General features: G+C 58.4%; 1 protein-coding gene across 2 annotated transcripts in view; it reads left to right on the forward strand.

Annotated features, from left to right (window-relative positions):
* The window catches only part of LOC117640223 (glutamate receptor 1), a 239956-nt gene that overhangs the window by 156052 nt on the left and 57179 nt on the right, over positions 1–26725 (forward strand). For both annotated transcript variants that reach the window (XM_034376550.1, XM_034376552.1), the window contains exon 2: positions 1936–2088. In XM_034376550.1, coding sequence (XP_034232441.1) covers positions 1936–2088 — 153 coding nt within the window. The remainder of the gene's footprint in view (positions 1–1935; positions 2089–26725) is intronic.

Raw genomic sequence — 26725 nt, forward strand, 5'->3', positions numbered from 1 at the left:
GTATCCTGTCGGACCGGGGGCCGGCCGCCTGACACTGACGCACTCTCGGTCGGCGGGGCATTACCTGATAGGCCCGTCCTCGACTGTAGACATCCAATTCGTCGGGGACGCCAAAAAAAGAGAGAAAACGAAAAAAAAGCATCGCCGCTGTCGGAAACAACGAGAATGTGTTTCCTCAAAATCAGAGCAAAGTCCAGCGCACGAGTACGATGTGAGCTTGGTTCGGTTGTAGTCCAATTTACCGACTCTAGAGGTCAAAACGCGTCCGGGATTTTGACCACCTTCATCGCTCTTCTGGCCCACTGCGCTCCAGCGTCGCTTAAAAGTACTCGAACCTAGCGGGTGACCCCACCAATGGATTCCTCGTTCGGAGAGCAATCCAATGGTGGGGTCACACGTTCGGTTCGAGTCCCGTTTAGCGACTTTGGCTGGAGCTGAAAACCTGTCTCGGATTTAGACAGCCTCCGCCGGTCTCTGGCCCGCTGGGCACCTCCATGCCGCGCGGCCCCGACGCCCGGACTCCGTTTGCTCTGCACCTGATTTCTATTTAAATTTCATCCGGCTGCGAGCAAACCGGCGGCCGGTATCTCTGGCGGCGCGGCGGAATCAAATTTAATAATTTACTTTCGGAGGGGGAAGGTGACGGCAGTTCTTTGTGGGGCCGACTTACTGCCGACGTGTTGCCGCGGTGATGCGGGAGACTCGGGCTGGCGAGGCCGCGGTAGGTACACCGCGCCTGTCGGAAGTCGCACCCAAGGTCGCCCCTAGGCCAACCCAAGGTCGCCCCAAGGCCAACCCAAGGTCACCCCAAGGCCAACCCAAGGTCGTCCCTAGGCCAACCCAAGGTCGCCCCAAGGCCAACCCAAGGTCGCCCCAAGGCCAACCCAAGGTCGCCCCAAGGCTAACCCAAGGTCGTCCCTGGGCCAACCCAAGGTCGTCCCTGGGCCAACCCAAGGTCACCCCAAGGCCAACCCAAGGTCGCCCCAAGGCCAACCCAAGATCACCCAAACGCCACCGCAAGGCCGTCGCAAGGACGCTCCAAAGTCACTCCCATTGCTCGCAAGCGTTGACACGGAGCCATGGCGCCCGCGGAACGGAGGATAGGCAACACGCTCGACTCCGGTGCGCGCGGGCTGCCTACCCCCGACCTGTCGGGCGCTCCTGGCCCTAGCGGCCTAAAATCTAAATGCGTTTTGAGCTCCAGAGTCACTTAACAGGACTTGGACCGAGCGTGCGACTCGACCAATGGATTCCTCGTGCGGAGAGCAATCCATTGGTGGGGTCAAAAGTTCGGTTTAAGTCCCGTTTACCGACTCTAGAGCTCAAAACGCGTCCGGGATTTTGACCGCCTCCGCCGGTGTTCCGGCCCACTGTGCGGCGCGGCGTCTAGCACCGAGTCCGCCTGCACCTCCTCCTTCTTCTCCTCAGCGGGGTGCCGATCAGCCTGGCCAGTGAAAGGGGTGCTTTGTCCAATAAAGGGCGGCCTTTGCGGGGATGACAAGCTACTTATAGCGTAATGCAGTTGTCCCCTCCGTCCAGGGGGTGTATACAGGCGCCCGGATGAAAAAGTGTTTTTGTGACGTTTGGGCCGGACCGGGCCGGTCCGGGCTGGACCTCCAATCCCCCGGGCTTGGCGTGGCCAGCCGGCTGTCCGCAGAAAATATAGAGTCACTGCGTGGGATCAGGAGGAGGGGAAGGGGGATGCTCAGGAGTCGAGCCAGCGGCGGACTCGCACGCATCATCGGTGGTGGTGTCCCTGTCCTCGCGAATGGAAGAACAAGGACGGAAAAAGAACAATATTTCCGTGATTCGTCCTGAAATTCGGAACACGCCTCCGCTAACGAAATCGCGCGGCTACACGGACTCCAAACGCCGCACTGTTGTCCCGCAAATTGCATTTGTCGCCTAATCCCATTGCGTTTTGATTCGTTCCAGGGGCCATTTTCGACCAGGGCACGGACGAGATCCGGCTGGCCTTCGAGTTCGCCATGCTGAACCACAACCACAACGTGACGGGCCGCCGCTACGAGCTGGAGGCCTTCGTGGACGTCATCAACACGGCGGACGCCTTCAAGCTGTCCAAGCTCAGTGAGTACATCACGGCCAGGGAGGCAAATAGAGTCATGCGGCGCAGTGGCGTTCAGGGCTAGCTGCTCTGTGGATAGAAAGGGAGGGAAGAGGCGCCCTTTGAAATATTTAGCGCGTGGAGAGGAAAGGGAGGGAAGAAAGTGAAAATTGGTGTGTGTGTGCGTGTGTGTGTGTGTGTGTGTGTGTGTCTGCGTCGCGACCTGCACTGCTCATCCCACCCCGGAGGCTTGCCACTGTAGGATGAAACCGCAGACCCCGTCGACAAGTGCACACCGAACGGCAGAGGTGCGAAAAGAATTGAGTTCCGCGGTAATTACTAACTTCCATGTGCTTTCCGTTTTGACGCTGCGCTGTTTAGGATTCGAATCAGACGTGTGAGGGTGTGGTACGGATTTCCCGTTCGAAGGACAGTTGAATGGAGGCGAAAAAGGTTCCGAAAAATGTGTCATTTGAGGACTGTGGAGCTCGCGAGTCGAAGCGGGCCAGGCCAGACTTGTCCGCCGCGGCAATGGAGGTGGACGCCGCCTAGACGAATATTCGCTCGGCTGCGCATCTCTTATCAACTACAATCTGGAATCAATTTCGCCTGCAAACGCGGCGTGGCGTGGCGCCCGAAACTTCCTGACGAACAACAAGAAGCGTGCGGGGAGGGGAGGGGGGTGCCATAGCTCATGGCGCGCGGGAAAAGAAGGCTCTTGTTGCGGGATTTAGTGATTTATGACTCGACGAGTCGGCGCGGCAGAATTTCCTTCATTTTCGATATTGCAAAAGTTGTAATCGAGGCTGGCGGCGCGGGGCGGGCCATGCACACACCGTGTAGGGCCCGTCGGCCCGCGCGCCGCGAAGGGTCCGTAAGGGCCTGCAGGCCCTGTAGGGTGTCCGGCCGGGTTAGCGCCTTGATTACTCACCTTGACGCCAGGCGGCCCTTTGTGGCAACGAAGGGTGGTAACTAATTGGCCGTGGTTTCTCTCGTCCACGAAGGGTTAAAAAAAGGGCTGCGGCGCCGACCGTCGAGGTCGAGGAACCGTTTGGGGGACTGGTTGCGTTCGAGTAAGACTCTCCGCTGCGATGCATGTCGCTGCCCTTTTTGGCTCCGAGCCCCCGCCCGGGTGGATGGGCAAATCCTCTGAAAAGAAGCTTTCACCCGTCCCAAGGTACCGACGACGGGGCTTTCGCTCGCTAGTGCTTGATAAAAATGCGCAGCTCGGTTCCCGCCCAGATGATCCGTACTCCGGCGAACAGACGGGCGGACAGGCGGACGAGCAGACAGACAGACAGACCGGCGGGAGGTCGTGCTCCATCTTAAAGTGAGCAGCCTCACATAATCCTCATTGGACGCCGGAATATGCCACGCCCGTCGCACGGCGTCGCACGGCGTCGCGCGCCACATAGATGACGTGCTCGCAGCGGCTCAGCCCAGCCCCACCCCACTGCGCGAATCCGGGAGGCTCGCGTCGCCGCGCCGTCTCTGTCGCACTCACGGGGCGCTCCGCAGGGCGACAGAGAGACAGGGCGGTCCTTCAGACTCACCCGGCTGCAGGGCGGGGCCCGGCGGGGCACTGCTCAACCCTTTTGATCGCTCTACCAGAAATTAGGTTCCCCACACCGCAATGCACGCGCCGAAACTTCTTGTTCTAAAACTTTCTTTTCGTATTTTTTTTTGTATGTGTGTACTGAGCGCACTGTCGAGTTTGCAGAGTTGTCGCTCGTGCAGTCCCTTGGTTTCCCTCCGCCCTTTTCCCGAGCTCTCTTCCTTGTCCCTCACCTGTCCGCGCCCCGGAGTCTCAGGACTCCACCTGCGGCTCACGACGGCGGCCTGCCCGCCCCGCGTCCACGGACAGCGGACTGATGCCGCCAGGCGTCCGGGAGCCACTCGGGGCCGTCGTTTGAGAGAGAGGGAGAGAGAGAGAGAGAGAGGGAGAGAGAGAGAGAGAGAGGAGAGAGAGAGAGAGAGAGAGAGAGAGAGAGAGAGAGAGAGAGAGAGAGAGAGAGAGAGAGGCCGTAGTCTAGTCGGGCGCTGCTGCCTCGTTGTTGTCGTTTCCGCCTGTCGCCCTGCCTTCTTCTTCTTCTTCTTCTTCTTCTTCTTCTTCTTCTTCTTCTTCTTCTTCTTCTTCTTCTTCCTCTTCTCCCCCTCCTGCCTCCCCGCCCCTTCCTCCGCCCCCCTCGTCCGTCCCAGGTGTTGGCCGGGAGGGCCGAGCGAGCGGAAAAATACCTTAATTGAAGTCGGAGGAGGAAAAAGTGCCGGGCGAGCGATTCAGAAAAGAGCGGCTCGTCACTCTCTCTCTCTCTCTCTCTCTCTCTCTCTCTCTCTCTCTCTCTCTCTCTCTCTCTCTCTCTCTCTCTCTCTCCCGTCCTTACGGAGAGCCCCGTGCGTGCGACAGAGACAGAGCGACTAGACGCGACTCTTCTGCATCGCTCGGCAGTCGGCGTCGTGTCGCGACAAGACCAGGAAGCACGGTCGCTTCCCAGTGGACCACCGGCAGACTGATTCCGAACGAAAATGGCGTCGCGGCGGCGCCGCTGTCTCCCTCACGATCACGTGGCTCACCGTCGCGGAGCGAGAGAGACAGAGTGACTCTTGGAAATGAGTCTTCAGCGCCCTCGGCGGGCTGCTGTGGCCGTAGATAAAACCATTTCCATGGTCGCGCCCCTCTCCCTCACGTCACCGCATGACGGGCTGTCTGGCGCGCCGAATTTCGTCGCGGGGGGGGGGGGGGAGTGGAGGGGGTAAGTCAGTCGCCGGGAAGGAGGCCAGGAGCAAGCGGGCACGCGCGGGATCTCGCGGGGATCTCTTGTGCCCGCCGCGCCCCACCCACCCCGCCCCGCCCCGCCCCGCCCCGCCAAGCCGCGGCCGGCAACCCCGCTGGGATCGAGGTGATAGGAAAATGGATAATCCCCTGGCGTGGGGCGGGGTGGGGTGGGGTGGGGTGTGGCGTGTCGAGGCGGGGCGGGGTGGGGCGGGGTGGGGCGGGGTGGGGCGGGGTGGGGCGGGGCGGCTTCCTGGTCACGGTCGGGCTGGCCGGCCGCTGGCCGCCGCGGTGGCCGAGTGGTCCGTGCCGGGGTTTGCGGGGGCAGTGCCGGCGGTGGTGCCGGGCCGTGCTGCTGGGGAGGTTTCGGCTGTAAAGGGTCGCCCGCAGAATAGTTCCAGCGGGTTGAACTATGTTCTACTCCATTTAATGGGTGGCTGGGCGTGGCGGGGCGGGCGGGGCGCGTGGGGGCTGTGCCTTAACTGAGACGCGCTGACGTACCCATCAGGACAACTCGTGCGGCGCTCTGGCGGCAACGCGCTGGGTCAATGGGGGTGGTCTGTTAATTACGTCACGTGCAGGTACACTCCGAGAAAAAAAATCAAATTCACCCGTGCTGATTTTTCTTTGTCGAATTGGATTTTTTTCTTAGCTGTGTACTGCTCACAGTACCTCGCGAGAATTCTTCGTGCTAAATTCTCGGTCAATCTCGCCCAACCTTGACTTCCGAGTGGCGTCCTCGTCCCGAGGCTACAGCAAATGAAACAGACTGCAAATAACGGCGGGTGGTAGAGCAGTTGCAGTAAGGCGCGCAGATAGAGGCGGCAGTGCAGTGTGGTGGCTGTGCGGGCTGGCTGCGAACGGCACCGCTCTGTCTCTGTCGCACTCGCGGCGCGTCCCGCGGGGGCGCGAGAGAGACAGAGCGACGAGGCGCCACTCGGAATGAGCCTGCTGTGCAGGCTTTGCATTTTGCTCGCATGAATAATTTATGGTCCGGAAAGATACCGCCCGCTTAGCGCGGCCAGCGCCACGCCACGCCACGCCGCGCGATGCCACGTGTTGTTGGCGCGTGTTTTGATTCGTGATCAGCGGCGCTGCTGCACCACACTGTGTCATCGCGAGATATTTTCGGCCGGCTGCGCGACGCGCTGTCTCTCTCGCACCCAGGCTGAAAGCCCTAGCGCACTGTGGGCTAGAAGACTGGAGCAGGCGGCCGAAACTGTAAACGCGTTTTGAGCTCCAGAGTCGCTAAACAAGGCTGGAACCAAGCGTGTGACCCCACCAATGGATTCCTCGTTGGAAGAGCAATCCGTTGATGGGGTCACACGCTCGATTCGAGTCCCACTTAGCGACTCTGGAGCTCAAAACGCGTCCGGGGTTTTGATCGCCTCCACCGGTCTTCTGGCCCACTGTGCGGCGCGGCGGTGCGCAGGGCCGATTATGCCGCCGCTCCACCCGTAATTCTGCAGTGGCGCGCATCGCGTTATTTCGCGGCTGTTCGCTGCTGATTGTGCTTCTGGCACGCGTACACCGCGAAAGCGCACTCCAGTTTAACGAGTGTAGGTGCAATGATGTTCCTGGAAGCGGGCGCGCCGCTGGAACGGCAACGGCTGAAACCGAAACCGGACCGCTAAATTATTTTGCAAGTCGAAGTAACGGCCGTTCCGTTCGCCGCCGTCAGGTCGCGCTGCTGCAGGCCCGTCGTTCGGGACGGTCAACCTGCATGGCCGTCTCTGCGGCCCCGTCGTCCGCGCGGCCGCTTCAACCAGTAATATAAAACCTTTCTTTTTTTTGTACGAAAAAAAAATGAAATCTCTGCTGAGTTTATTTCGACTCCGGAACACCCGGACGAGCCCTCCTCTGCTTTTGCTTATCTCGGTGATCTTGCCAGCAGCCAGCCAGCCGCCGCCTCCTCTCCGGCAAACGCGCCTCGCCTCTCGGTGCAGTGTGCAGGGCTTTCCTGAAGCGCCTCCCCGTCCGTCGGTCTGTCGGCCTGTCCGTCCGTCCGCCCGCCCGTCCGCTTGGACGCGTCCCCTGCCGCCGAGCTAAGCCCGTATCGGCTCATTAAAACTCACAGGGGAGTCAATGGTCTGGATTGTCCCGCCGATGCAACAGCCCAGCAGCCCAGGCAGGACCGCACTGCATTTTGCATTGTATCGGAAAAGCGGTGGGCGATGAGGGCCCGGCCGGACGGGGAGGGGAGGGGGGGGGATGAGAACACATGTTTGCTATCGGGACCGCGTGCAGCGACTCCCAACGGGATTATGGCCGGGGAGGGGGAAAGAAAAGACAGCGAATGAATTGGGGAACTACTAATTAATTGGTGGCCTGCCTTTCATATCGTGTGTGTGTGTGTGTGTGTGTGTGTGTGTGTGTGCGCGCGTGTGTGCGTGTGTGTGTGTGCGTGTGTGTGTGTGTGCGTGCGTGTGTGATCGAGAGGTAGGTCCCGTCATGCTGACGGCTTCGTCGAAAAACGACTGAAACTTGCGAAAGAGGCTGACCCGCGCGGGCTGACCACTGCGACTGTCTGAAGGTGTTAAATGACCGGCTCGCAGACTGATTCCGAGAGTCGTTTTCGTCGCTCCGTCTCTCTCGCACTCGCGGGACGTCCCGGACAGGTGCGAAAGAGACGCAGAGCGCGCCCCCCGGCCGCGGCCCGGCACGCTTGCTTGCCTTTATGGCGATCCGCTCGAGCGGCTCCGGGAACCAAACAGTCGCCTGCATTGTTTGAGCTGTGTGCTTTTGAGTTTGTTTCCCTTCCCCGACGCGGTGATCAGGTTGGGCGGTCCTGCACTGTGCACTGCCGCCCTCACAGGCGCGGACGGCGATTGCGAAAGTGACCTCGGATCCCATTGTGTGAGACGGCACTCGATGCAGTGTAGTGGATACGTTCTTCTCCTTTTCTGTCTTTTCCTATCTCTCTTTTTTTATTTCCCTTTCCGATTTCTTCTCCCGCGCCCCGATCCCTTTCTTTGTCTGTCTGGCCCTCCTACACTTGTACGGCACGGTGGCGGCGGTCTTGCTGGGTTTCAGATTTCCGGCCTGCCTCCCCCCTCCCCTCCCCCTTCCCCTTCTCCAGCGCCGCGTGCTGTCACGCTTCCAGCGCTGCCTCCGGTTTCCGCCCGCTGGACTTGGCCGCACTCATTGGCTTATGGATGTGGCCCTCCACTGGAATCCGCTTGCAGCCTCCAGCAGCCTCCAGCTCTCCAGCCAGGTGCAGCCCTTCGGCAGGCCTGGGCCGGTAAAGTGGGCCAGAAGGCCGGTGGAGGCGGTCTAAACCTCGGACGCGTTTTGAGCTCCAGAGTCGCTAAATGGGACTCGAACCGAGCGTGTGTCCCCACCAACGGATTCCTCGTTCGGAGAACAATCCATTGGTGGGGTCACACGTTTCAATCGAGTCCCATTTAGCGACTCTGGAGCTCAAAACTTGTCCGGGATTTTGACCACCTCCACCGGTCTTCTGGCCCACTGTGCGGCCCTACCCCTCCACGGCAATAAATTCACCAACCCGCTTTGAGGACACTCACACCACCCCGAAAAAAGGGTCGCTCCGCGCGGCGTTGCTCAACACGCTCGTTCCGAAGGAGGTTGTTCCCGTCTCTCGCACCCGTGCGCCATCCCGCGGGGGTGCGAGAGAGACGGAGCGAGGGAGCCGCGTTGCGCAGGTATCTGGCTCTGCTTCACGGAAGGCGGCCAATTATTAATGTCGCCTTCATTAGCATAAATTAGCAGGCGTTCCAGTGTGGCGGCTCAGCGGCTCCGCGGAACCGCTTCGTGGCGCTTCGTGGAATCGTGGGCTCGCGGCGCCAAGTTCCTCGAGTCAGTGGTCCGCGCCCTGCACCGCACGACCCGCCGCGCCCGCGCGCCCGGCCACGCCCGGCCCCACACTGGTAGAACAAACGCCCCGTCCGCACTGGCTGAGAAAAAGGAAAAAAAAATTTCACTGTATAGATTCATGCAGGCAGACAAATCGTGAGTAGGAATTTCCGTGGAGGCAACAACGCCATTTGGTCGTGGCTGGCACCCAGGCGAGGCTGGCATCCAGACGGGGCGACCGCCCAGACGAGGCTGGCGGACGCGTGACAAAAGGAAGGGCGAACAACTTGGAGACGGCAAAGGTGACGTCGCCGCGCCGCTCGCGCCGCCCTTTCGAGTGTCTCCGCGGAAAAGGACTTCTCAGCGGAACTAATGAGCCCTGGCCTGAGCCCCTGGCGGGCGGGTGCCTCCCCCTCCCCTGGGACTCTTGGTGGCAGCGTCTCTTTGGTTTGAAAGGAGGCGCTGGCGCGCGCTGGCGCGCGCTGGCGGGCACCAAGGCGCCACAGGTGTACAGTGTCGTGCACGGCAGGACAAGGGCGCCAACTTGAGCATCGCAGCTTCGCACTATGGAGCTCGTTTGGCGCGCACAATGTATGCGCAATTGGGAAAAGCGTGCGGATGACGTTACTGCGTTGGTGGCGCGGTGGAACGAGAAGAAGAAGAAGAAGAAGAAGAAGAAGAAGAAGAAGAAGAAGAAGAAGAAGAAGAAGAAGAAGAAGAAGAAGAAGAAGAAGAAGAAGAAGAAGAAGAAGAAGAAGAAGAAGAAGAAGAAACGACCTGTCTCTTTCGCAGGCAAGCGTGAAGCGACCAGATGAAGTTGCCACGCAGTCATGCCGCTCCACCATGGTTCCACCGCCACCGGCTTCCTTGCAAAAAGAAAGCAGTGCCCCCGCTGATATGGCGCTTGCGAAAGTTGGTCGGATCGGACTCACACGCGCCAAGGGCTGCGTTTGAGGCAGGCGCTGCGTCGCTCGCACCCTAGGCTGCCGCTGTCGCATCGCCGTGCCGCTGGCAGCCGAGGGCGTCTCGGAGGCGGCCCGGGCGGCTCCGACTCTCTCTGGGTTCCGCCGCGGAGCGCGGCGAGCGCCTGCAGTCGGGTGGGTAGGCACCCCGCCAAGCTGCACTGCCCGCACTGCCCCGCGTTGCCTACGCCGCGCCGTCGCCCGGCGTGCCAACGGGCGATAGCGAGGCACTCCCCCCCCCCCCCTCCCCCGATCCCCTTCAGCGTCCGACACAAAAAGGGGATCGCGGAATACCCATCACCGGAAAAAAGGGTGTCCCTGGAGATTCTGTTTATTGCCGAGATGCAGAGAATGACGCCAGAAGTTAAGAGCATGCGGCGCGACGAACAAGCAAGGACAGAAACCACTTCTTTGTGAATCAGCCTGCACCTTTACGGCAGTGCTCTCGCCTTCTCTCTCTCTCTCTCTCTCTCTCTCTCTCTCTCTCTCTCTCTCTCTCTCTCTCTCTCTCTCTCTCCGGTTTTCCCTGGGCGCAGCTCAACTCGCCAGGCCCGGAAGCAAAACTCGCGGCGCGCGCGCGCTCCGTTTTGCGTTCTGCCAATAATTCCCCCGCTTTCTCAAGTAGCTCCCTTTCGGCCCTTTCGGCCTTTTGGTCGAGTTTACACAGTGGGCCGCGGCTGGGCTCGGCCGGCCCGATCGGCCTCATTAAGGGCCCGCCGCGTTGCCGGCCGATCGCGCGCCGAAGGGCCGAGGGCGGGCCGAGCGGGCAGAGGCACAGTGGGCCAGAAGACCGGCGGAGGCGGCCAAAACTCTAGACGCGTTTTGAGCTCCAGAGTCGCTAAATGGGACTCGAACCGGACGTGTGACCCCACCAATGGATTGCTCTTCAGACGGAGAATCCATTGGTGGGGTCACACGTTCGGTTCAAGGCCTGTTCAGGGACTCTGGAGCTCAAAACGCGTCTAGAGTTTCGTCCGCCTCCACCGCCCTCCTGGCCCACTGTGCGGCCGAAGGGATCAGAATCCCACGGGAGCGCCATTTTGCGCAGAGTACTGCGGTATTTTTTCCTCTTCTTCTGTGTGCTTGTGGACGCTCGGATTACTCCGCCATTGACTATAGGACGTTGAAAAAGGAAAATGTTGTAATAAGCAGAGATTTGTTTGCGAATTAGCTCGTTTTATTGTGTCTTTCCAAGTTGAACTTCGTTTCACTGTAACTTGAATTTGTTGGTTTTATGGACCAATTGGTGGGTTTTTGGACGTTGTTGCTCGCTACAGTGTGCATTCCACGCCATTCTAATCCGCCGCAGCTCTCGACCGCCAGACGAGAAGCGATTCCGCCGGCCTTCGTCCCCATTGGCTGCCGAGCCAAGCGACTACAGTGGCGACTCATGAAGGCTAACTTTGCTTTATTTTTGCAAGATTTATGTCGGCCAATTATTTGGCACACGGCCAGGGAGGACGAATCGCGTTTCCATGGAGGGGGGATTGATTTTTGTCCTTTGCCTTATTCAGTTTGGGAACAGAGCCGCCCATTCGCTAATGATGATGGTCCCGGTCACGCGGCAGACTCATTCCGAGAGTCTGTCTCGCTCGCACCTATGGGAGACGCCCGACGAGTGGGAGGGAGACAGAGCGACGAAAACGACTCTCGGAATCAGCAAAGCCATTCAACTCGTCGGTCGGACTCACGTTTTTTTTCCTCAAATGGTTTGTGCCAAAGGTATGGGCGATTGTTCCCACGGGTCTGGATCACTGTAAATTCATTCCGACGAGACCGCGAGCAAGTGCACTGCGGTTTTATGGTGCCACCGCCGTGACGCCTTGAGGGAAAGACCCCTGGCTAAAGACCCCTCCCCCCCCCCCTCTCTCTCTCCATTCCACGATAACCGCGCCTGCTCGTTCCTTCTCATACCGTGGCCGCTCCCCACGCACCTCCGCGTGCTGGCGACCCGTCCTTGACGCCTCGCATATGCGGCGCAATGGGTGTGTGTGTGTGTGTGTGTGTGTGTGTGTGTGTGTGTGTGAGAGAGAGAGAGAGAGAGAGAGAGAGAGAGAGAGAGAGAGAGAGAGAGAGAGAGAGAGAGAGAGAGAGAGAGAAGTGCTCCCCTCTCCCCACCCGCTGCTTCAGAATGTCCGTCCCTGAGCTGCTGATAGGCAAAACCGTAATAAAACTGCCTCTTTTTAAAACACCTCTCGACGCACAAATCACGATTACGCGCGCTCACTCGCTCGCGATGAGAACATTCCCGTTTTTTTAAGCCCTCGGCGGGCACCTTGAGGCTAACAAGGTCTCTCGGCCTCCTTAGCGGCCTCCGAGGGGCCGTCGCTGGCCGTGGCACAGTGGGCCAGAAGGCCGGCGCCGGCGGCCCAAACTCTCGACGCGTTTTGAGCTCCAGAGTCGCTAAACAGGACTCGAAGCGAGCGTGTGACCCCACCAATGGATTCCTCGTTCGGAGAGCAATCCATTGGTGGGGTCACACGTTCGGTTCGAGGCCCATTTAGTGACTCTGTAGCTCAGAATGCGTCCGGGATTTTGGCCGCCTCCACCGGTCTTCTGACCCACTGTGCCGCGCCCCGCCACGTGCGCCGCGCTCTTGCCGCGCGTCGTCATGAACCTTGAGGTCTTTGAAAACACTGATTCGGAAAGCTTGGCCAGCGCAGCGCACGGCGCGCGGAGCCAGCAAGCCGTCTGTTTTCGTTGGCTCCGGAATAACACAGACACACACACACACACACACACACACACGCACACACACACACACACACACACACACACACACACACACACACACACACACGGCACAGGGGAGGATGGCCATGGCCCGTTTTCATTTCCCCATTTATCTTCCCCGGAAGGTAGGGGCCGAACGTTGATTCAAGGGCCTCGTTGATCACGGCGGAGATGCGGCAGCAGCCCGATTCCGTCGCGCTGTCTCTTTCGCACTCACGGGGCGTGCCGCGGAGGTGCGAGAGGGACAGCGCGACGGGAACGACTCTCGGAGTCAGTCTGCCGACGGCTGGGCGGCCGGCCCCGCCGATTGACTCACCGTTCCGAAATAACACACACGCGGCGCCACGGCCGGCCGACCGGCCCAGCCGACTCCGAGTTTTGTCGGGAATCGGCGCGATTAGTTTATTTGCTCGCTCGCGACTTGTTGTGCGTGGCCGGGGGAAGGGAAGGGGAAGACGAGGCATCAGCAGTGGCTGCGGCTGGCAGGGATGTGTCTTGTTTGCAAAGAGGCGTTGCCGAAGTTGGCTGGCTTGAGTATGGAGAGCGGCGATACGCGCGCGCACACAGTCGCCTACATAAACACGCACACACACACACACGCGCGCACTCAGAGGGGGGGGGGACGTCTTCAGAGACGTCAGTTGAATCGGCGTCTAATGTGGAGCAGAAGTCCGCCCCGTGGATTAAGGGCCAAACTTGCTTCGCTGCAAGATACGCCTGGAAAGGAGTAGTATCGTGCATAATTACACTGTGAAGGGGTGAATTTCGGTCGGCAAGTTGCAGGCGAAGCGGAAACGAACCGACTGCCAGACCCTTTTGCTCCTACAGAAGGCGGCACACTGTCTACGGGGAGAAAAAGTAGACTTAAATTGAATTTAAATCTGAACATATACATAAAGCGAGGGGTGACCCACTGTAAAATTTTGTGTACAATGATTGTGTGAATGTGCAAGAATGTGCCAGATTTCTGGCGTTTTTGCCACACATGTTGCCTACTTACAGGCGTTTTTGCCTCCTGAATGTGGAATGTGGTCAAATTTTGTACAACGAATGTGGGAAGCTGTTCCCCCCTCGACATAAAGTGTGTTATTAAAGTGTGTTACTAAAGTGTGTCATAAAGTGTGTTATTAAAGTGTATTATTAAGGTGTGTTATTAAAGTGTGTTATTAAAGTGTCATCGACAATATGGTCGCACAGTGACAACGAATTTTGACAGTGATAGCGGGGCACGGCGGGTCCTAGCGGATGCCACCACGATGGCCGGGCTAAGCGGGGCAGGCTTGGCGGGCAGGGCGGGGCAGGGCGGGGCAGGGCTTGGCAGGGCGAGGCAGGCGCCCTGCGCCTTCCAGATAATAGGCCGTGATAATCGCGTGGATAGGGCGGCCTTGCTGGTGCACTGTTCAGCAAGATAGGCTTACAGCGGGGTGGGCAACTTTGAAGCCCGCGCGTCAACCCTCGTTAACGTTTTGAATCGCAGCTTCGCCCAATAAAATGCCATGGGGGGGAGGAACTCGAGTCAAACTTGTGACCCCACCAATGGATGCCTCGTTCGGAGAGCAATCCATTGGTGGGGTCACTTGCTCGGTTCGAGTCCTGTTTAGCGACTCTGGAGCTCAAAACGCGTTTAGAATTTTGGCCGCCTCCGCCGGTCTTCTGGCCCACAGTGGGCCGGCCCGATACTGAAGGGTTATTGGCGAGCTCATCCGGAATCTGGAATCCGGACTGCGGAAGTCAGACCGGAAGTCTGGCGGCGTAATCCGGTTGTTGCGTTTCGCTCATTTCGAGGAGCATTCCTATCCGAGGAAGGCAATTGTTCCGAGCTGAAATTTTATATGATGGATTCCAGAAAGAGGGCAGAGCTGTGGAACGAAACGTCCAAGCCACTTGGGTAATCTTTCTCTGCCCCACTGGAAGCTCAGCCACTTAGTGACTCGGGGAATCTCGCGAGGATTAGTCCATGCCGTGGCCGTGGTGCCGCCTTATGGAAAAGTTGGCGGCTTCCGGGAGGGTCCCTCGCAGCGGCGGCGGTCCCTGTCCACGAGTATGTCATGCCGCGGTGCCATGGCGTCAACCCCCCAGGGTGGGTCCAACGCCATGCCTGGAGCGGGGAACCGCACCCTGCCTCTCGACGACTCTGCCTGTGTCTGTGCGTGTGTGTGTTGTATCAGTTGTCGCTCTAACCAAACTTCCCTTTGGATGTGTCTTTGACTGCCTCAGTTCCCCAAGAGCGCGTATTTGCTCCCCCCTCCCCCCCTTTCTGCCGCTCCGCGCGCGCACTGCAGTCTGATCCATACCAAACTCCACTCCACCGCCACCGCCTCCGTCGTTTGTCTGAAAGCCGCCCTTGTTTTGCAGTGTGCGTGGGTGAAAGGCACCTGTGCGTGTTTGCGTGTGTGTGTGCGTGCGTGCGTGCGAGTGTGACATTGACGCCGTCAAAGTGTGTCCGCAAAAGGCGGCGCCGTGTAAACAGCGCGTGTTGTAAACTCGTTTTGTCCGGCCCTCTTCACACGCTGACCCCCTTTCCGCCCTCCTCCTCCCGGGCGGCAGATTACGACCCGGAAACACATACCTTGGCCACACACACACACACACACACACACACACACACACACACACACACACACACACAACACACACACCGTGTGCGGGGGAGGAACAACATGATATTTCTCCTAATTCAGTTTGTTGTTACTCAGTTGGCGGGACTAATTTCGCAGGTGCTTTGGGCGTCCAGGCCAGCAAGGAGTGTGTGTACATGCTCTGTGTGTGTGTGCGTGCGGCGGTGGGAGCTAGGGGGCGGCCTGTAGGTCAGACTGCGCGGTGCTTGCCCAGGCAGGGTAATGCCGCGCGAAGGGTACTGTTGTAACAGCAACAGCGCGCTGCAGGTGGCGTCACTGGGGACACCGGTGGCATGGCGGCGCGGCACAGAGTGAGAAACTTTCCTTGTATTTCGCGCCATTCCGAAGCGTTTACCATAATTTGGGCAACTCTACGGCGCGTATACGTTCGCTAACCGTGCTTTCTTGTTTTGCAGGTGAGTAGCGGCTGCAGCAGTAGCTCCCCTCGTGACCGGCCGTGAGTACAGCCTGCGCGCAGTGGGCCAGAAGACCGGTGGAGGCGGCCAAAATCTCGGAAGCGTTTTGAGCTCCAGAGTTGCTAAATGGACCTCGAACCGAACGTGAGACCCCACCAATGGATTGCTCTCCGAACGAGGAATCCATTGGCGGGGTCACACGCTCGCTTCGAGCCCTGTTCAGCGACTCTGGATCTCAAAACGCGTTGAGAGTTTCAGCTTCCGCGGTCCTCAACAAACGCATCGTGTCAAACACCAAAATGGCTCGCAATCTGAGCGAGGAGTCCCTCCGGCGCCGCCAGTAGTTTGATTCTCGGCCTCTCCGCGGATGCCACGGCCCCCGCCCGGAGTGCCTGCAGGCGTGTCGGCCAAACAGGCCCTCTGTAGGCCCACTGTAGGCCTGCGGTGCCCGGGGCGCCTCGCCTCGCCTTGCTTCGCCCCCCGACGAAAATAATGGAATCGCGGTCGCCAAATTGGTGCGGAACTCGGCGGGGACTTGGGCGGTATTCTGTTAAGGCCGCATTACGGCGGCCGCCTCGCTAGTTAGCCACCTCGGGCCGAAAAGAGTCGCGACACTGTGGACTGCGAGTCGTTTTCGTCGCTCTGTCTCTATCGCACCCAACTTCCCGTGAGTGCGAGAGAGGCAGAGCGACGAAAGCATCTCGCGGAATCAGTCTACCGGCAGGGCCGTGTACAATCGCTGCGCGCGTTGCTTCGGATCGTCCTGACTGCCAGCTCGGCCAGCCCGTCCCGCAACAAGCTGCCAGCCCCGGCGGGGCGGGGTGGCTCCAGCAGACTCCACCACACTGCACTGTTTGCGTAGCCCCGTCGAACTTAAGCGCAAACTTGACGTGGAGGGGCACACAGGCACACGGGTGTCCTGTGTCGGCACGGCACGCCACGGCACGCCACGGCACGCCACGGCCTGCCCCTTGCCAACGCCGCCAAGACTGCGCCCCTCCGCTTCTGCAGCGGCTGGTGCTTCGTACACACACATTGCGGTGCACAAAAGTTTTCGCCGGCGATACTCCTCTCCGAGTGACTGCCGCTCAGTCCCTCAGCTGTGTGCCCCCCCCCCCACAGCCAACTCCACCATAATTTCTTCCTTTGCCCCCCCCCCCCCCCCCGACTCCGCTGCCGCAGACACTTACGCACATGCGTGCGGTGCGGGGTTACTCTGACCGAAAAAAGGCGAAGCTGTGCTGGAAACAGAAAGGGTTATTATTGTTCGGCGAGTCTTCGCGCACGGTTAGACTTGGTCCTGAAAGATTCAGGGCCGTAACGCGTCCCTGAGGTAGCCGGACGGGTGTCATTGGCGACGTTTGTCACCCGTTTCCAGGACGGTTCGGAATGTTTGGGGCTCTCGGTCCTGGAAACGAGTCTCGGCGGGCCCAAGACGCCGAAGTAAGACCAGTTCGCACCTGGTAGCTTGCACACTGAACTACATTGTACCGCTGGGCAATGATGCGCCATTCCCGCAGTGCGTTTCATGGAAAAAATCGGCAGCAAAAAGTGGCAATACGAAAGTCTCAAGGAGACCCGCCGATCAGCTTCGGTGTTCTTATGGGAACCGGGCCTTCATCCGACGCTTCCCTGCCGCGCAATTCGACAGATTAGTGGAGTTCGTATTGGGCTGGCCCACCCGAAGTGCGCGCGGTTTCTGTGGTACAGTGAGAGTCCAGATTCAGAGGCCTTACCTCAGAGGGGTCACATTGGGTATTTGAACCCGCGACCCCGAGTGCCGAGTCTAGTCAACTCCTCTACCCTGACCGCTCAGCCACCGAACCAGCTTGTCGGCGGCGATGTCGCAACTCCTCTTGAGCTGCCGTTCGAGAAATCTGGTCCCGAAAAAAGGGTACCTGGAGCGGTCTCGAACCCGGGACCTGCCGCTTCCCACAACATGCTCTTAACCACTGAGCCACCGGGACGCCATGGCACCCGCCCTGCCTGCGCAGGTACCCAATCTTCTCTGGATATACCTCCCGAAGCAATTGGTCGCCGAAAAAATTGTGTATACTACCGGTCCCGAACCCGGGACCTCCCGCTTCCCGCAACATGCTCTTAACCACTGAGCCACCGGGACGCCATGGCACCCGCCCTGCCTGCGCAGGTACCCAATCTTCTCTGGATATACCTCCCGAAGCAATTGGTCGCCGAAAAAATTGTGTATACTACCGGTCCCGAACCCGGACCTCCCGCTTCCCGCGACATGCTCTTAAACACTGAGCCACCGGGACGCCATGGCACCCGCCCTGCCTGCGCAGGTACCCAATCTTCTCTGGATATACCTCCCGAAGCAATTGGTCGCCGAAAAAATTGTGTATACTACCGGTCCCGAACCCGGGACCTCCCGCTTCCCGCGACATGCTCTTAACCACTGAGCCACCGGGACGCCATGGCACCCGCCCTGCCTGCGCAGGTACCCAATCTTCTCTGGATATACCCCCCAAGCAATTGGTCGCCGAAAAAATTGTGTATACTACCGGTCCCGAACCCGGGACCTGCCACTTCCCACATCATGCTCTTTACCACTGAGCTACCGGAGGACCATGGTGCTCGCTCTGCCAGCGCTGGTACTCAATCCTCTCCGGATAGACCTCAAGAAGTTTGTTGCCGTTGCCGAAAAATTTGCTCATGGCACTAGTCTTGAACCCGAGACCTGCCAGTCAGGAACGCAGCGTTCTAACCACTGCGCCACCAGTTTGCTATGTGTGCGCCGATCTCCTAGCGCCGAACTTATAATTTGTCCAGCATCAAGCAAGATGGGTGGCTATTCAAGTTTGGCGCTAGGTGGGTGGCGTGCATAGCAACCTGATGGCGCAGTGGTTAGAGGGCTCCGTTCCTGACTGGCAGGTCTCGGGTTCGAGACTAGTGCCATGAGCAAATTTTTCGGCAACGGCAACAAACTTCTTGAGGAGGTCTATCCGGAGAGGATTGAGTACCAGCGCTGGCAGAGCGAGCACCATGGTCCTCCGGTAGCTCAGTGGTAAAGAGCATGATGTGGGAAGCGGCAGGTCCCGGGTTCGGGACCGGTAGTATACACTATTTTTTCGGCGACCAATTGCTTGGGGGGTATATCCAGAGAAGATTGGGTACCTGCGCAGGCAGGGCGGGTGCCATGGCGTCCCGGTGGCTCAGTGGTTAAGAGCATGTCGCGGGAAGCGGGAGGTCCCGGGTTCGGGACCGGTAGTATACACAATTTTTTCGGCGACCAATTGCTTGGGGGGTATACCCAGAGAAGATTGGGTACCTGCGCAGGCAGGGCGGGTGCCATGGCGTTCCGGTGGCTCAGTGGTTAAGAGCATGTCGCGGGAAGCGGGAGGTCCCGGGTTCGGGACCGGTAGTATACACAATTTTTTCGGCGACCAATTGCTTGGGGAGGTATATCCACAGAAGATTGGGTACCTGCGCAGGCCGGGCGGGTGCCATGGCGTCCCGGTGGCTCAGTGGTTAAGAGCATGATGTGGGAAGTGGCAGGTCCCGGGTTCGAGACCGCTCCAGGTACCCTTTTTTCGGGACCAGATTTCTCGAACGGCAGCTCAAGAGGAGTTGCGACATCGCCACCGACAAGCTGGTTCGGTGGCTGAGCGGTCAGGGTAGAGGAGTTGACTAGACTCGGCACTCGGGGTCGCGGGTTCAAATACCCAATGTGACCCCTCTGAGGTAAGGCCTCTGAATCTGGACTCTCACTGTACCACAGAAACCGCGCGCACTTCGGGTGGGCCAGCCCAATACGAACTCCACTAATCTGTCGAATTGCGCGGCAGGGAAGCGTCGGATGAAGGCCCGGTTCCCATAAGAACACCGAAGCTGATCGGCGGGTCTCCTTGAGACTTTCGTATTGCCACTTTTTGCTGCCGATTTTTTCCATGAAACGCACTGCGGGAATGGCGCATCATTGCCCAGCGGTACTATGTAGTTCAGTGTGCAAGCTACCAGGTGCGAACTGTTCTTACTTCGGCGTCTTGGGCCCGCCGAGACTCGTTTCCAGGACCGAGAGCCCCAAACATTCCGAACCGTCCTGGAAACGGGTGACAAACGTCGCCAATGACACCCGTTTCCAGGACCAAACGGCAAACTGGTTGAATTTCGCCACTCCCGTCCTGGAAACGGGTGTCCGGCTACCTCAGGGACGCGTTACGGCCCTGAATCTTTCAGGACCAAGTCTAACCGTGCGGTGGACTTGTTCGCTCCGGAGTCAGTCCCCCGGTCCTCGTGTTGGAGTTCGAAGTAGGACCGTCCCCTTGTTTGCCGAGGCTTGGTGCGGCCGGAGACGCCAAGCGATGCTGGTAGCGGTGCATCGCCTATGCGGGGCCGTCACAGGGTCCAAGCAGTGCCAGGACCAACCGGCGGCCGAAACTCTAGACGCGTTTTGAGCTCCAGAGTCGCTAAACAGGACTCGAACCGAACGTGTGACCCCATCAATGGATTCCTCGCTCGGAGAGCAATCTATTGGTGGGATCACACGCTCAGTTTGAGCGCCATTTAGCGACTCTGGAGCTCAGAACGCGTCCGGGATTTCGGCCACCTCCACCGGTCTTCACAGTGCAGCGACGCCGCGCTCAGTATATGGCGCGGCCATAAGCGGAGCAATAAAAGCGATGGGATACATATGGAAAGAAGGCGAGGCCAGATGACTCGGGCGCCTCGCTGTTCTGCGCGAAGGCATTGGAGGTCCCTGGGGCGCGTGCGAGCGCGGCACCCGCGAGGTGAGCCCCACCTGGAGGGGAAATCGACATCAAGTGCTTTGAGGTCCTCAAAGGCAGCCGATGGGGAGGGGGCTGCAGGGCCTCGGCCACGGTGGCGTCAACAAAAGGGGAAATGTTGCAAGTTTGCCCCCGAGCCGTCGTCGTCGGCGTCGTCTCCTCTCCCCGGCCTGCTCCCTGCCCCTCCTCCGTCGTTCCCATCTAATCTGCCCCACCTATCTGTGGCTGCATTATTAGGTTTGGGTGACGAAAGTGGGCAAGAGAAGGAAGGGAATAAGAATCACTTTGTTTGGTCCGGGGCCGCCGCTGCGGGCTCCGCGCTGCCGCTCTAGAATAAATTTTATAGTGCCTTGCTTTTGTTCCTCTCCCGGAGGCGGGTTCATTTTTGCTCTCGCCGTGCCACCAATCTCTGCTGCCTTGTTTCTGTTCTCTATTTTTTCGATTTGTGGGAGTAGCACGCGGTGTCACCAGTAGCTTTACGACCCCGAGTGTGTGTCGGGGCGAAGTGTCAGGAAGCGAAACACTTCGGCGCAGATGGCGTGCCAGCGAATCCATGCACTCGCTGTGAGCAGCACGCAGTGGGCCAGAAGACCGGTATAGGCGGCCGAAACTCTAGGCGCATTTTGAGCTCCAGAGTCACTGAACAGGACTCGATCCAAACGTGTGACCCCACCATTGGAATGCTCTCCGAACGAGGAATCCATTGGTTTGGTCACACGGTCGGTACGAGTCCTGTGGAGCGACTCAGGAGCTCACAACACGTCGGGGGTTTTGATCGCCTCCGCCGGTCTTCTAGCCCACTGTAGAACGCCGCACGGAATCTTGGCAGAGCCGGAGAAAAGCTTCGGCAAGGGAAACGCTAAAACGGAAACAGTAACAGTCCCTCCACTCATTAAGCTGAAACGCAGCGACCCGTACCTGTCCTGTCGTGTCCCGGTCATGGCGGCCTCTTTTCAATTTTTTTTTGTCCTTGTCATCTCCCCTGCCTCGTTCAAATTCTTACGCTCCGTCCCCTCTCTCCGTCTCTCTTTAGCGGCATAGCAAATGACTGCAATGAGACCGAGACCTTCCCTTCTCAACAAGAGAGTGGCCGGGATAAGTTAAAAGAATAAAGGAGCGAACTTGCCATCAAGATTGGAAGCACGGTTGGCAAAGCGTGACACAGCCCCCGTCTCTCTCTCTCTCTCTCTCTCTCTCTCTCTCTCTCTCTCTCTCTCTCTCTCTCTCTCTCTCTCTCTCTCTCTCTCGCTCTCCTCATCCCCCCAGGGGCCACGCTGCCGCACCTCGGCGGACCCACCTTTAATTTGCTGTGTAAACCGCCTTCATCTCTTCTTCCATAAATCCGGTTAAAACGCGGCGGCCTTCGCGCTCACGCCATCAGCAGAGCCAACAACACCTCCCGACGAATGTGCCTCATTTGTTGTTGTTTCGTTTCTCGCCGCTTTCTGCGAAACGCCTCCGATTGGCTGGAGAGCCTTGTCGTGCCATGACGTCGAGGAATTCGCGGAGAGAGAATTCGATTTTATATTGCTTCCGTTTCACGACCTTCGCAGCCAGCAACCCCGACACAAGACGTCTATCAATTTTCAAATTGCTCTGCTTTCCCTCGCCGCCACATTATGATGTTTTGCTTGTGTAAAACTCTGTGAAAATAGTTGGGTTTTCGCTCCCCAACATAAATCGATGAGTGCAGTTTACCTCTGGCAGGTCTGCAACTTGATTCTCTTCTGGTAGTTAAAGTGATAGATGGTGCTGCATCCCCGTCACGAGTGTTATCGATGTAAACGGAGTTTGTGGCAAGTTGCTTGCTGCGCCGTTACACCAGCCTCGCGCACCCGGCTGAAAATAAACCAAAACGTGCCTTCTCGTTGCAAGAACGCGAATGAGGGCAGACGGTACTCTTTCGGTGTCCGTCCAGCTGCTGGTTCTTTTATGACTTTAAATCAGATGTTGTAGCTTTGACAGAGACCTGGCTTTTTCAGCAGCGCAACAGTAGCTCTCTGAAAAATATGACTAGCCCAGGTCAGCCCAACTCTCAACGCGACCTCCAGAGTTGCTAAGTGGGATTCGAACCGAACTTGTGACCCCACCAATGGATTCCTCGTTTGGAGAGCAATCCATTGGTGGGGTCACAGGTTCGGTTCGAGTCCCATTTAGCGACGCTGGAGCTCAAAACGCGTCCGGGATTTTGACCGCCTCCACCGGTCTTCTGGCCCACTGCTGGGCAGCGTTATGCCGGCGGAACTTACCGCAGCACTTTGTTCGGCAACTTGCTGAAGGGATTCACACGTCAGGGCTCCCACACGCTTTGGGCTGGCTGTCGACGATACATCACTCGGGTAGTGGTAGCAGCGCGGCGCGCAGGTAGCGCGCCAACAAAGTCTACAAAATGGATATCTGGAACACACGCTGGATGAAAATTTACGCGCCCGCAAAATGACCGTGATGCTGGTGGGGTGGGGGGGGTGGGGTGGGGTGGGGTGGGGTGGGGTGGGGTGGGGTGGGGTGGGGTGGGGTGGGGTGGGGTGGGGTGGGGCGGGGCGTGGCAGGGCGGTAACCCCTTGTTACGCCGCGCGTTCCCGCGCGAGTGCTGTTTGATGTACTTTGATCAGTTTTGCGGCCCGAGACGCCCTGGAGGTACCCGCCCCGCGCTTTGCCCAGCGGCGCGCCCACGGCAAGCGTATTACGGCGGCAACGCTGCACCGTAAAGCAAAGCAAATATTTGAAAAATAAAAAGTTTCGAGCGACTTTTGATTGAGAGGGACAGAGAGTACGAAGACGCGGAGGGAAGTGAGGCGTAAGTGCGCCGGCGTAAGGACGGTCGGGGAGGGGTGTGTGCTTATTGGAGGGGCTGAGCGGCCGTCGAGGGGACGGACGGGTTAAATCAGATTGCGTGTGCTCTGCCCCCCCCCCTCCCCCCCCTCCCCCTCCGCCGCCCAAGCTGGACATCGGCAATCAGGCGATCGCGTCGAACGGTGCGCGGTCTCTCTGTGATTAGTGGCAGGAAACAAGGAGACCTTGTAGGGGCGCGGGAGGGGAGGGGGAAGGGGGAGGGGGAGGGTCAACACGACGACGGCGTCCGTTGGTTGGACCTCAGGGCGCGCCGCCGCCGCGGGCGGAGACTCTTTCTGTGTCCGTGTTTGATCACCTGGAGCACTCTAATGAGTTTCCGATAGGGACATACACACGACACACACAAGACGGCCCTCTCGCCCTCGCAGCGCCGCCCGGGAAAAAAAGGGGGGGGGAGTTCTGTTTTCTCTATATAGAGGCCGCTGTGTTCACTTTGGCGTGATTGCGTGAAAATGTGGCCGGTTGATTTTTCCCATCATGAAACGCACGCCTACTCGCAAAAGCAAATGTTTTCTTTGAACCGACAAAGTTTTGATTTGATTTTCTTTTCGATTTTTTTTAGAATATATCATGAAACAAAACCTTGACTTTTGGCTTTATTTTCTTTTTGATTTTTTTAAGAGTAATATATAACGAAACAGAACCTTCTTTTTTCGTGTGGGAAAATTTTTGCTGTCGGTACAACAGAAAAAGTCTGCTTCGTTGGACTGTTTTCCCCGTCTTTCCCCGCTCTCTTGGACAGCACACTCCACCAGAACGAGAGACCGAGAGGCCAACTTTCCTCGAGGTGCTTGGCAGCCCCGGCACAGCCCTGGCATAGTCCTGGCAGGCGGCGTAGACGTGTCGGAACGGATCGGGAACGCATTTGTTTTTCCGCTGCCCGCGCGGTGTGTCAGTTCGTCAGCCCCGGTTATAAAGGATCCACCCCGCGCCCGTTGTCGATATGCGGGGAGGCTTGTGTGTGTGTGTGTGTGTGTGTCGCGCGCGGGCACACACGCACGCCTGTGTGCGTTTGAGTGTGTATCGGAAGGGAGCGGGGAGAGGAGGTGGGGGGGCTAAGCTTCTGCTGGATTCATCTGGGAGAAGTGGCGCAGGCGCTGCGCGATGCACAGTGGGCCGGAGGAGGCGGCCAAAACTCTAAACGCGTTTTGACCTCCAGAGTCGCTAAAGAGGCTTCGAATCGAACGTGTGACTCCACCAATGGATTGCTCTCCGAACGAGGAATCCATTGGTGGGGTCACACGTTCGATTCGGGTCCCGTTTAGCGACTCTGGAGCTCGAAACGCGTCTGGAGTTGTGGCCACCTCCGCCCCGGTCTTCTGGCCCACTGCGCGGTGCTGCGGCGCGTGGGGCCGTGAGGGGCCGCCCCGCGCACTCGCTCGTAAACCATTCCTAGAGGGCCGTGATACTGTTTGAACTGTGCCGTCCTCCGCACGCGGCACGCGGTGCCCTCGCTGCTGCAGGGTCGACGGGAATACGCCCTCGGCAAACACGCCCGAGGAGGCAGATCAGCGAGCGATCCGGAGAAATAAAATATCAAACAACAACAAAAACTGACCCACTTGAAGTCGGCCGGGACGTCTGAGATACCAGGACTCGTGGACACTGCGGACAGGGACAGATTATCGGAGCTGGTTTCTACTAAATTTGGCAAGTATTTTAATGTTTTTTTTTTTTTTTTGTTTTTTCTTTGTATTTGCTTGTTTTGAATTGTTGCTACAAGTGAGAAATTGTACTGGATCGTTCAACAAGTGGCGCACCGTTTGCGGACGGGCCCCGGCTGCGCTGCGTCGGGCTGCGCCCTGGACGCGGAGGGGACGCCGTGCCTCGTTGCCAACGACTCGTTGGCACAAAAGCCTGATCAAGCGGGCCGGGGCGTCGGCCGGGGTCGGGGGTGGCCGGGCCGCCCCGAAGTTGGGACAATGCTAACAACTCCTTTTCAGGCTAACCATGTAAATGCGTGTCGCCGACTTGCGGGTCTTCCCCGGCTCTCTGGCTGCGCCGCAACGGAGCACAGCGGAGCGGGCAAGCGGCGGCGGGTACGCCAGAGTTACCGCAGAGATGGTGACGTCATCGCGGCAGAAAAAACACCGCCAAAAACAGGGCCGCTTCACTCTGCTCTGAATTCCGCTGCCGCGTCCCACTTTCGCCCATTGGAAACGGGTGCGCGCGGACACCCCGAGGCGGCAGCCCATAAGTTACCCGCGTCATATCTTGACAGGAGTACCTTCGCCCAGTCGAGTTTTCCCAGTGGCTGCCTCGGACGACGCGTCGCCACGCGGACGCCAGAGACTGGGTCACCCGACGGAGACGCCCCGGATAAGGGACAGAGACGCTCTAGGGCTGAGGAAAACATGGGATGGTGGCAAATGAGATAAAAAATAGTTTATCTTGTGGCTTATTGCTTATTTTTTTTTAAATAATTTATCGTCTTAAAAGCAATGGAAACAATAATTTTTCGTTGAACTTGTTTTGCTGCATGCGTCTAAAGCGTTGTCGTCTCCACGACGCGATTTTCGCGACTCATTTTCGTTTTTGTGGCTCTGCGCTGTCCGCTAAATGTTGCAGTCCGGATGGTCATTTACAGTGGTCTCTCGCTAGCCACTTGGCTGCCCTGCCTGCAGCACGTTCAGAGTGTTGCAGGCCCGGGGGGGGGGGGGGGGGGGGGCACGCACAGTGGATAGAGAGCTGAGGATGCTGCCGGTGGCACCTCCTGTAATGGAAACTATAAACCTGGGACCCTGAAAGCGTCGCAATAAAGCGCGCGAAAAGTAAAAAAAAAAGAGGGAAAAGAAGAATAAGAAGGAAGAGGGAGACGAGAGGGAAAGTAAAAGGGGGAAGGCCGAGGCAAAGTGCAAGTTGGGCTGGGTCCGGATTCACCCGTGTCATCCCCCGACGCGGCACTTGAAAACTGTCACCTTTACGACGCTTTTTACATTTGAGGACTGTTTCTTTTTATAACCGGGCGTCCTAAAGCCGCGAGCAAGGACCGTGGGAGCCGCCTCTTTGGTCTTCCATGCTAAGGAATGGCATACGTTTTTTGTTTTCTCTAAGTTAAACTCAATTTCTAAAATTTGTGACCGTTTTGATCAACTTTGCGGCAATACTGCTCCTAAACTAAGGCAGATAATCGCACTCCGTAACAAAGGCATGCTAAAGGAAGGTCCAAAGACCAATTGCCCGTTGAGGGAGGACGAAATACCGCCTCGGACCACATGCCATGGCTGCTTAAAGTCGGTCCAAAACACGATTTTTCAAAAGACATTTGTGGCCGCACTCGGAAGGCAGCATTTCGCGCACACCGAGAGTCGTGATGTCCGGGTGATTTGTCTTGGCGTTGCGGCTGGTTGCTGGAACGGTGACTCCGTCTTTCGGCGCCCGTTCAAGTCGCTGCCTGGTCTCGTTGAATATTTATACGCCGCCGCCAAATTCGTCGAGTTGCCGCCGCGCTCTGGCCCCAGTTCAGCCAGCGGGTCGTCCAGGCCGGGTCCAGGAGGGGGTCAGGCAGGGTGCGCTGGGTGCGCACAGTGGGCCAGAAGACTAGCGCCGGCGACCGGAACTCTAGGCGTGTTTTGGGCTCCAGAGTCGCTGCACATGACTCGAGCAGAGCGTGTGACCCCACCAGTGGATTCCTCGTTCGCCGAGCAATCAATTGGTGGGGTCACACGTTCGGTTCGAGTCCCATCTAGCGACACTGGAGCTCAAAACGCGTCCGGGATTTTGACCGCCTCCTCCGGTCTTCTAGGG

This window comes from Thrips palmi, unplaced genomic scaffold, assembly GCF_012932325.1.
Source record: "Thrips palmi isolate BJ-2018 unplaced genomic scaffold, TpBJ-2018v1 HiC_scaffold_12, whole genome shotgun sequence".
Classification (NCBI taxonomy): domain Eukaryota; kingdom Metazoa; phylum Arthropoda; class Insecta; order Thysanoptera; family Thripidae; genus Thrips; species Thrips palmi.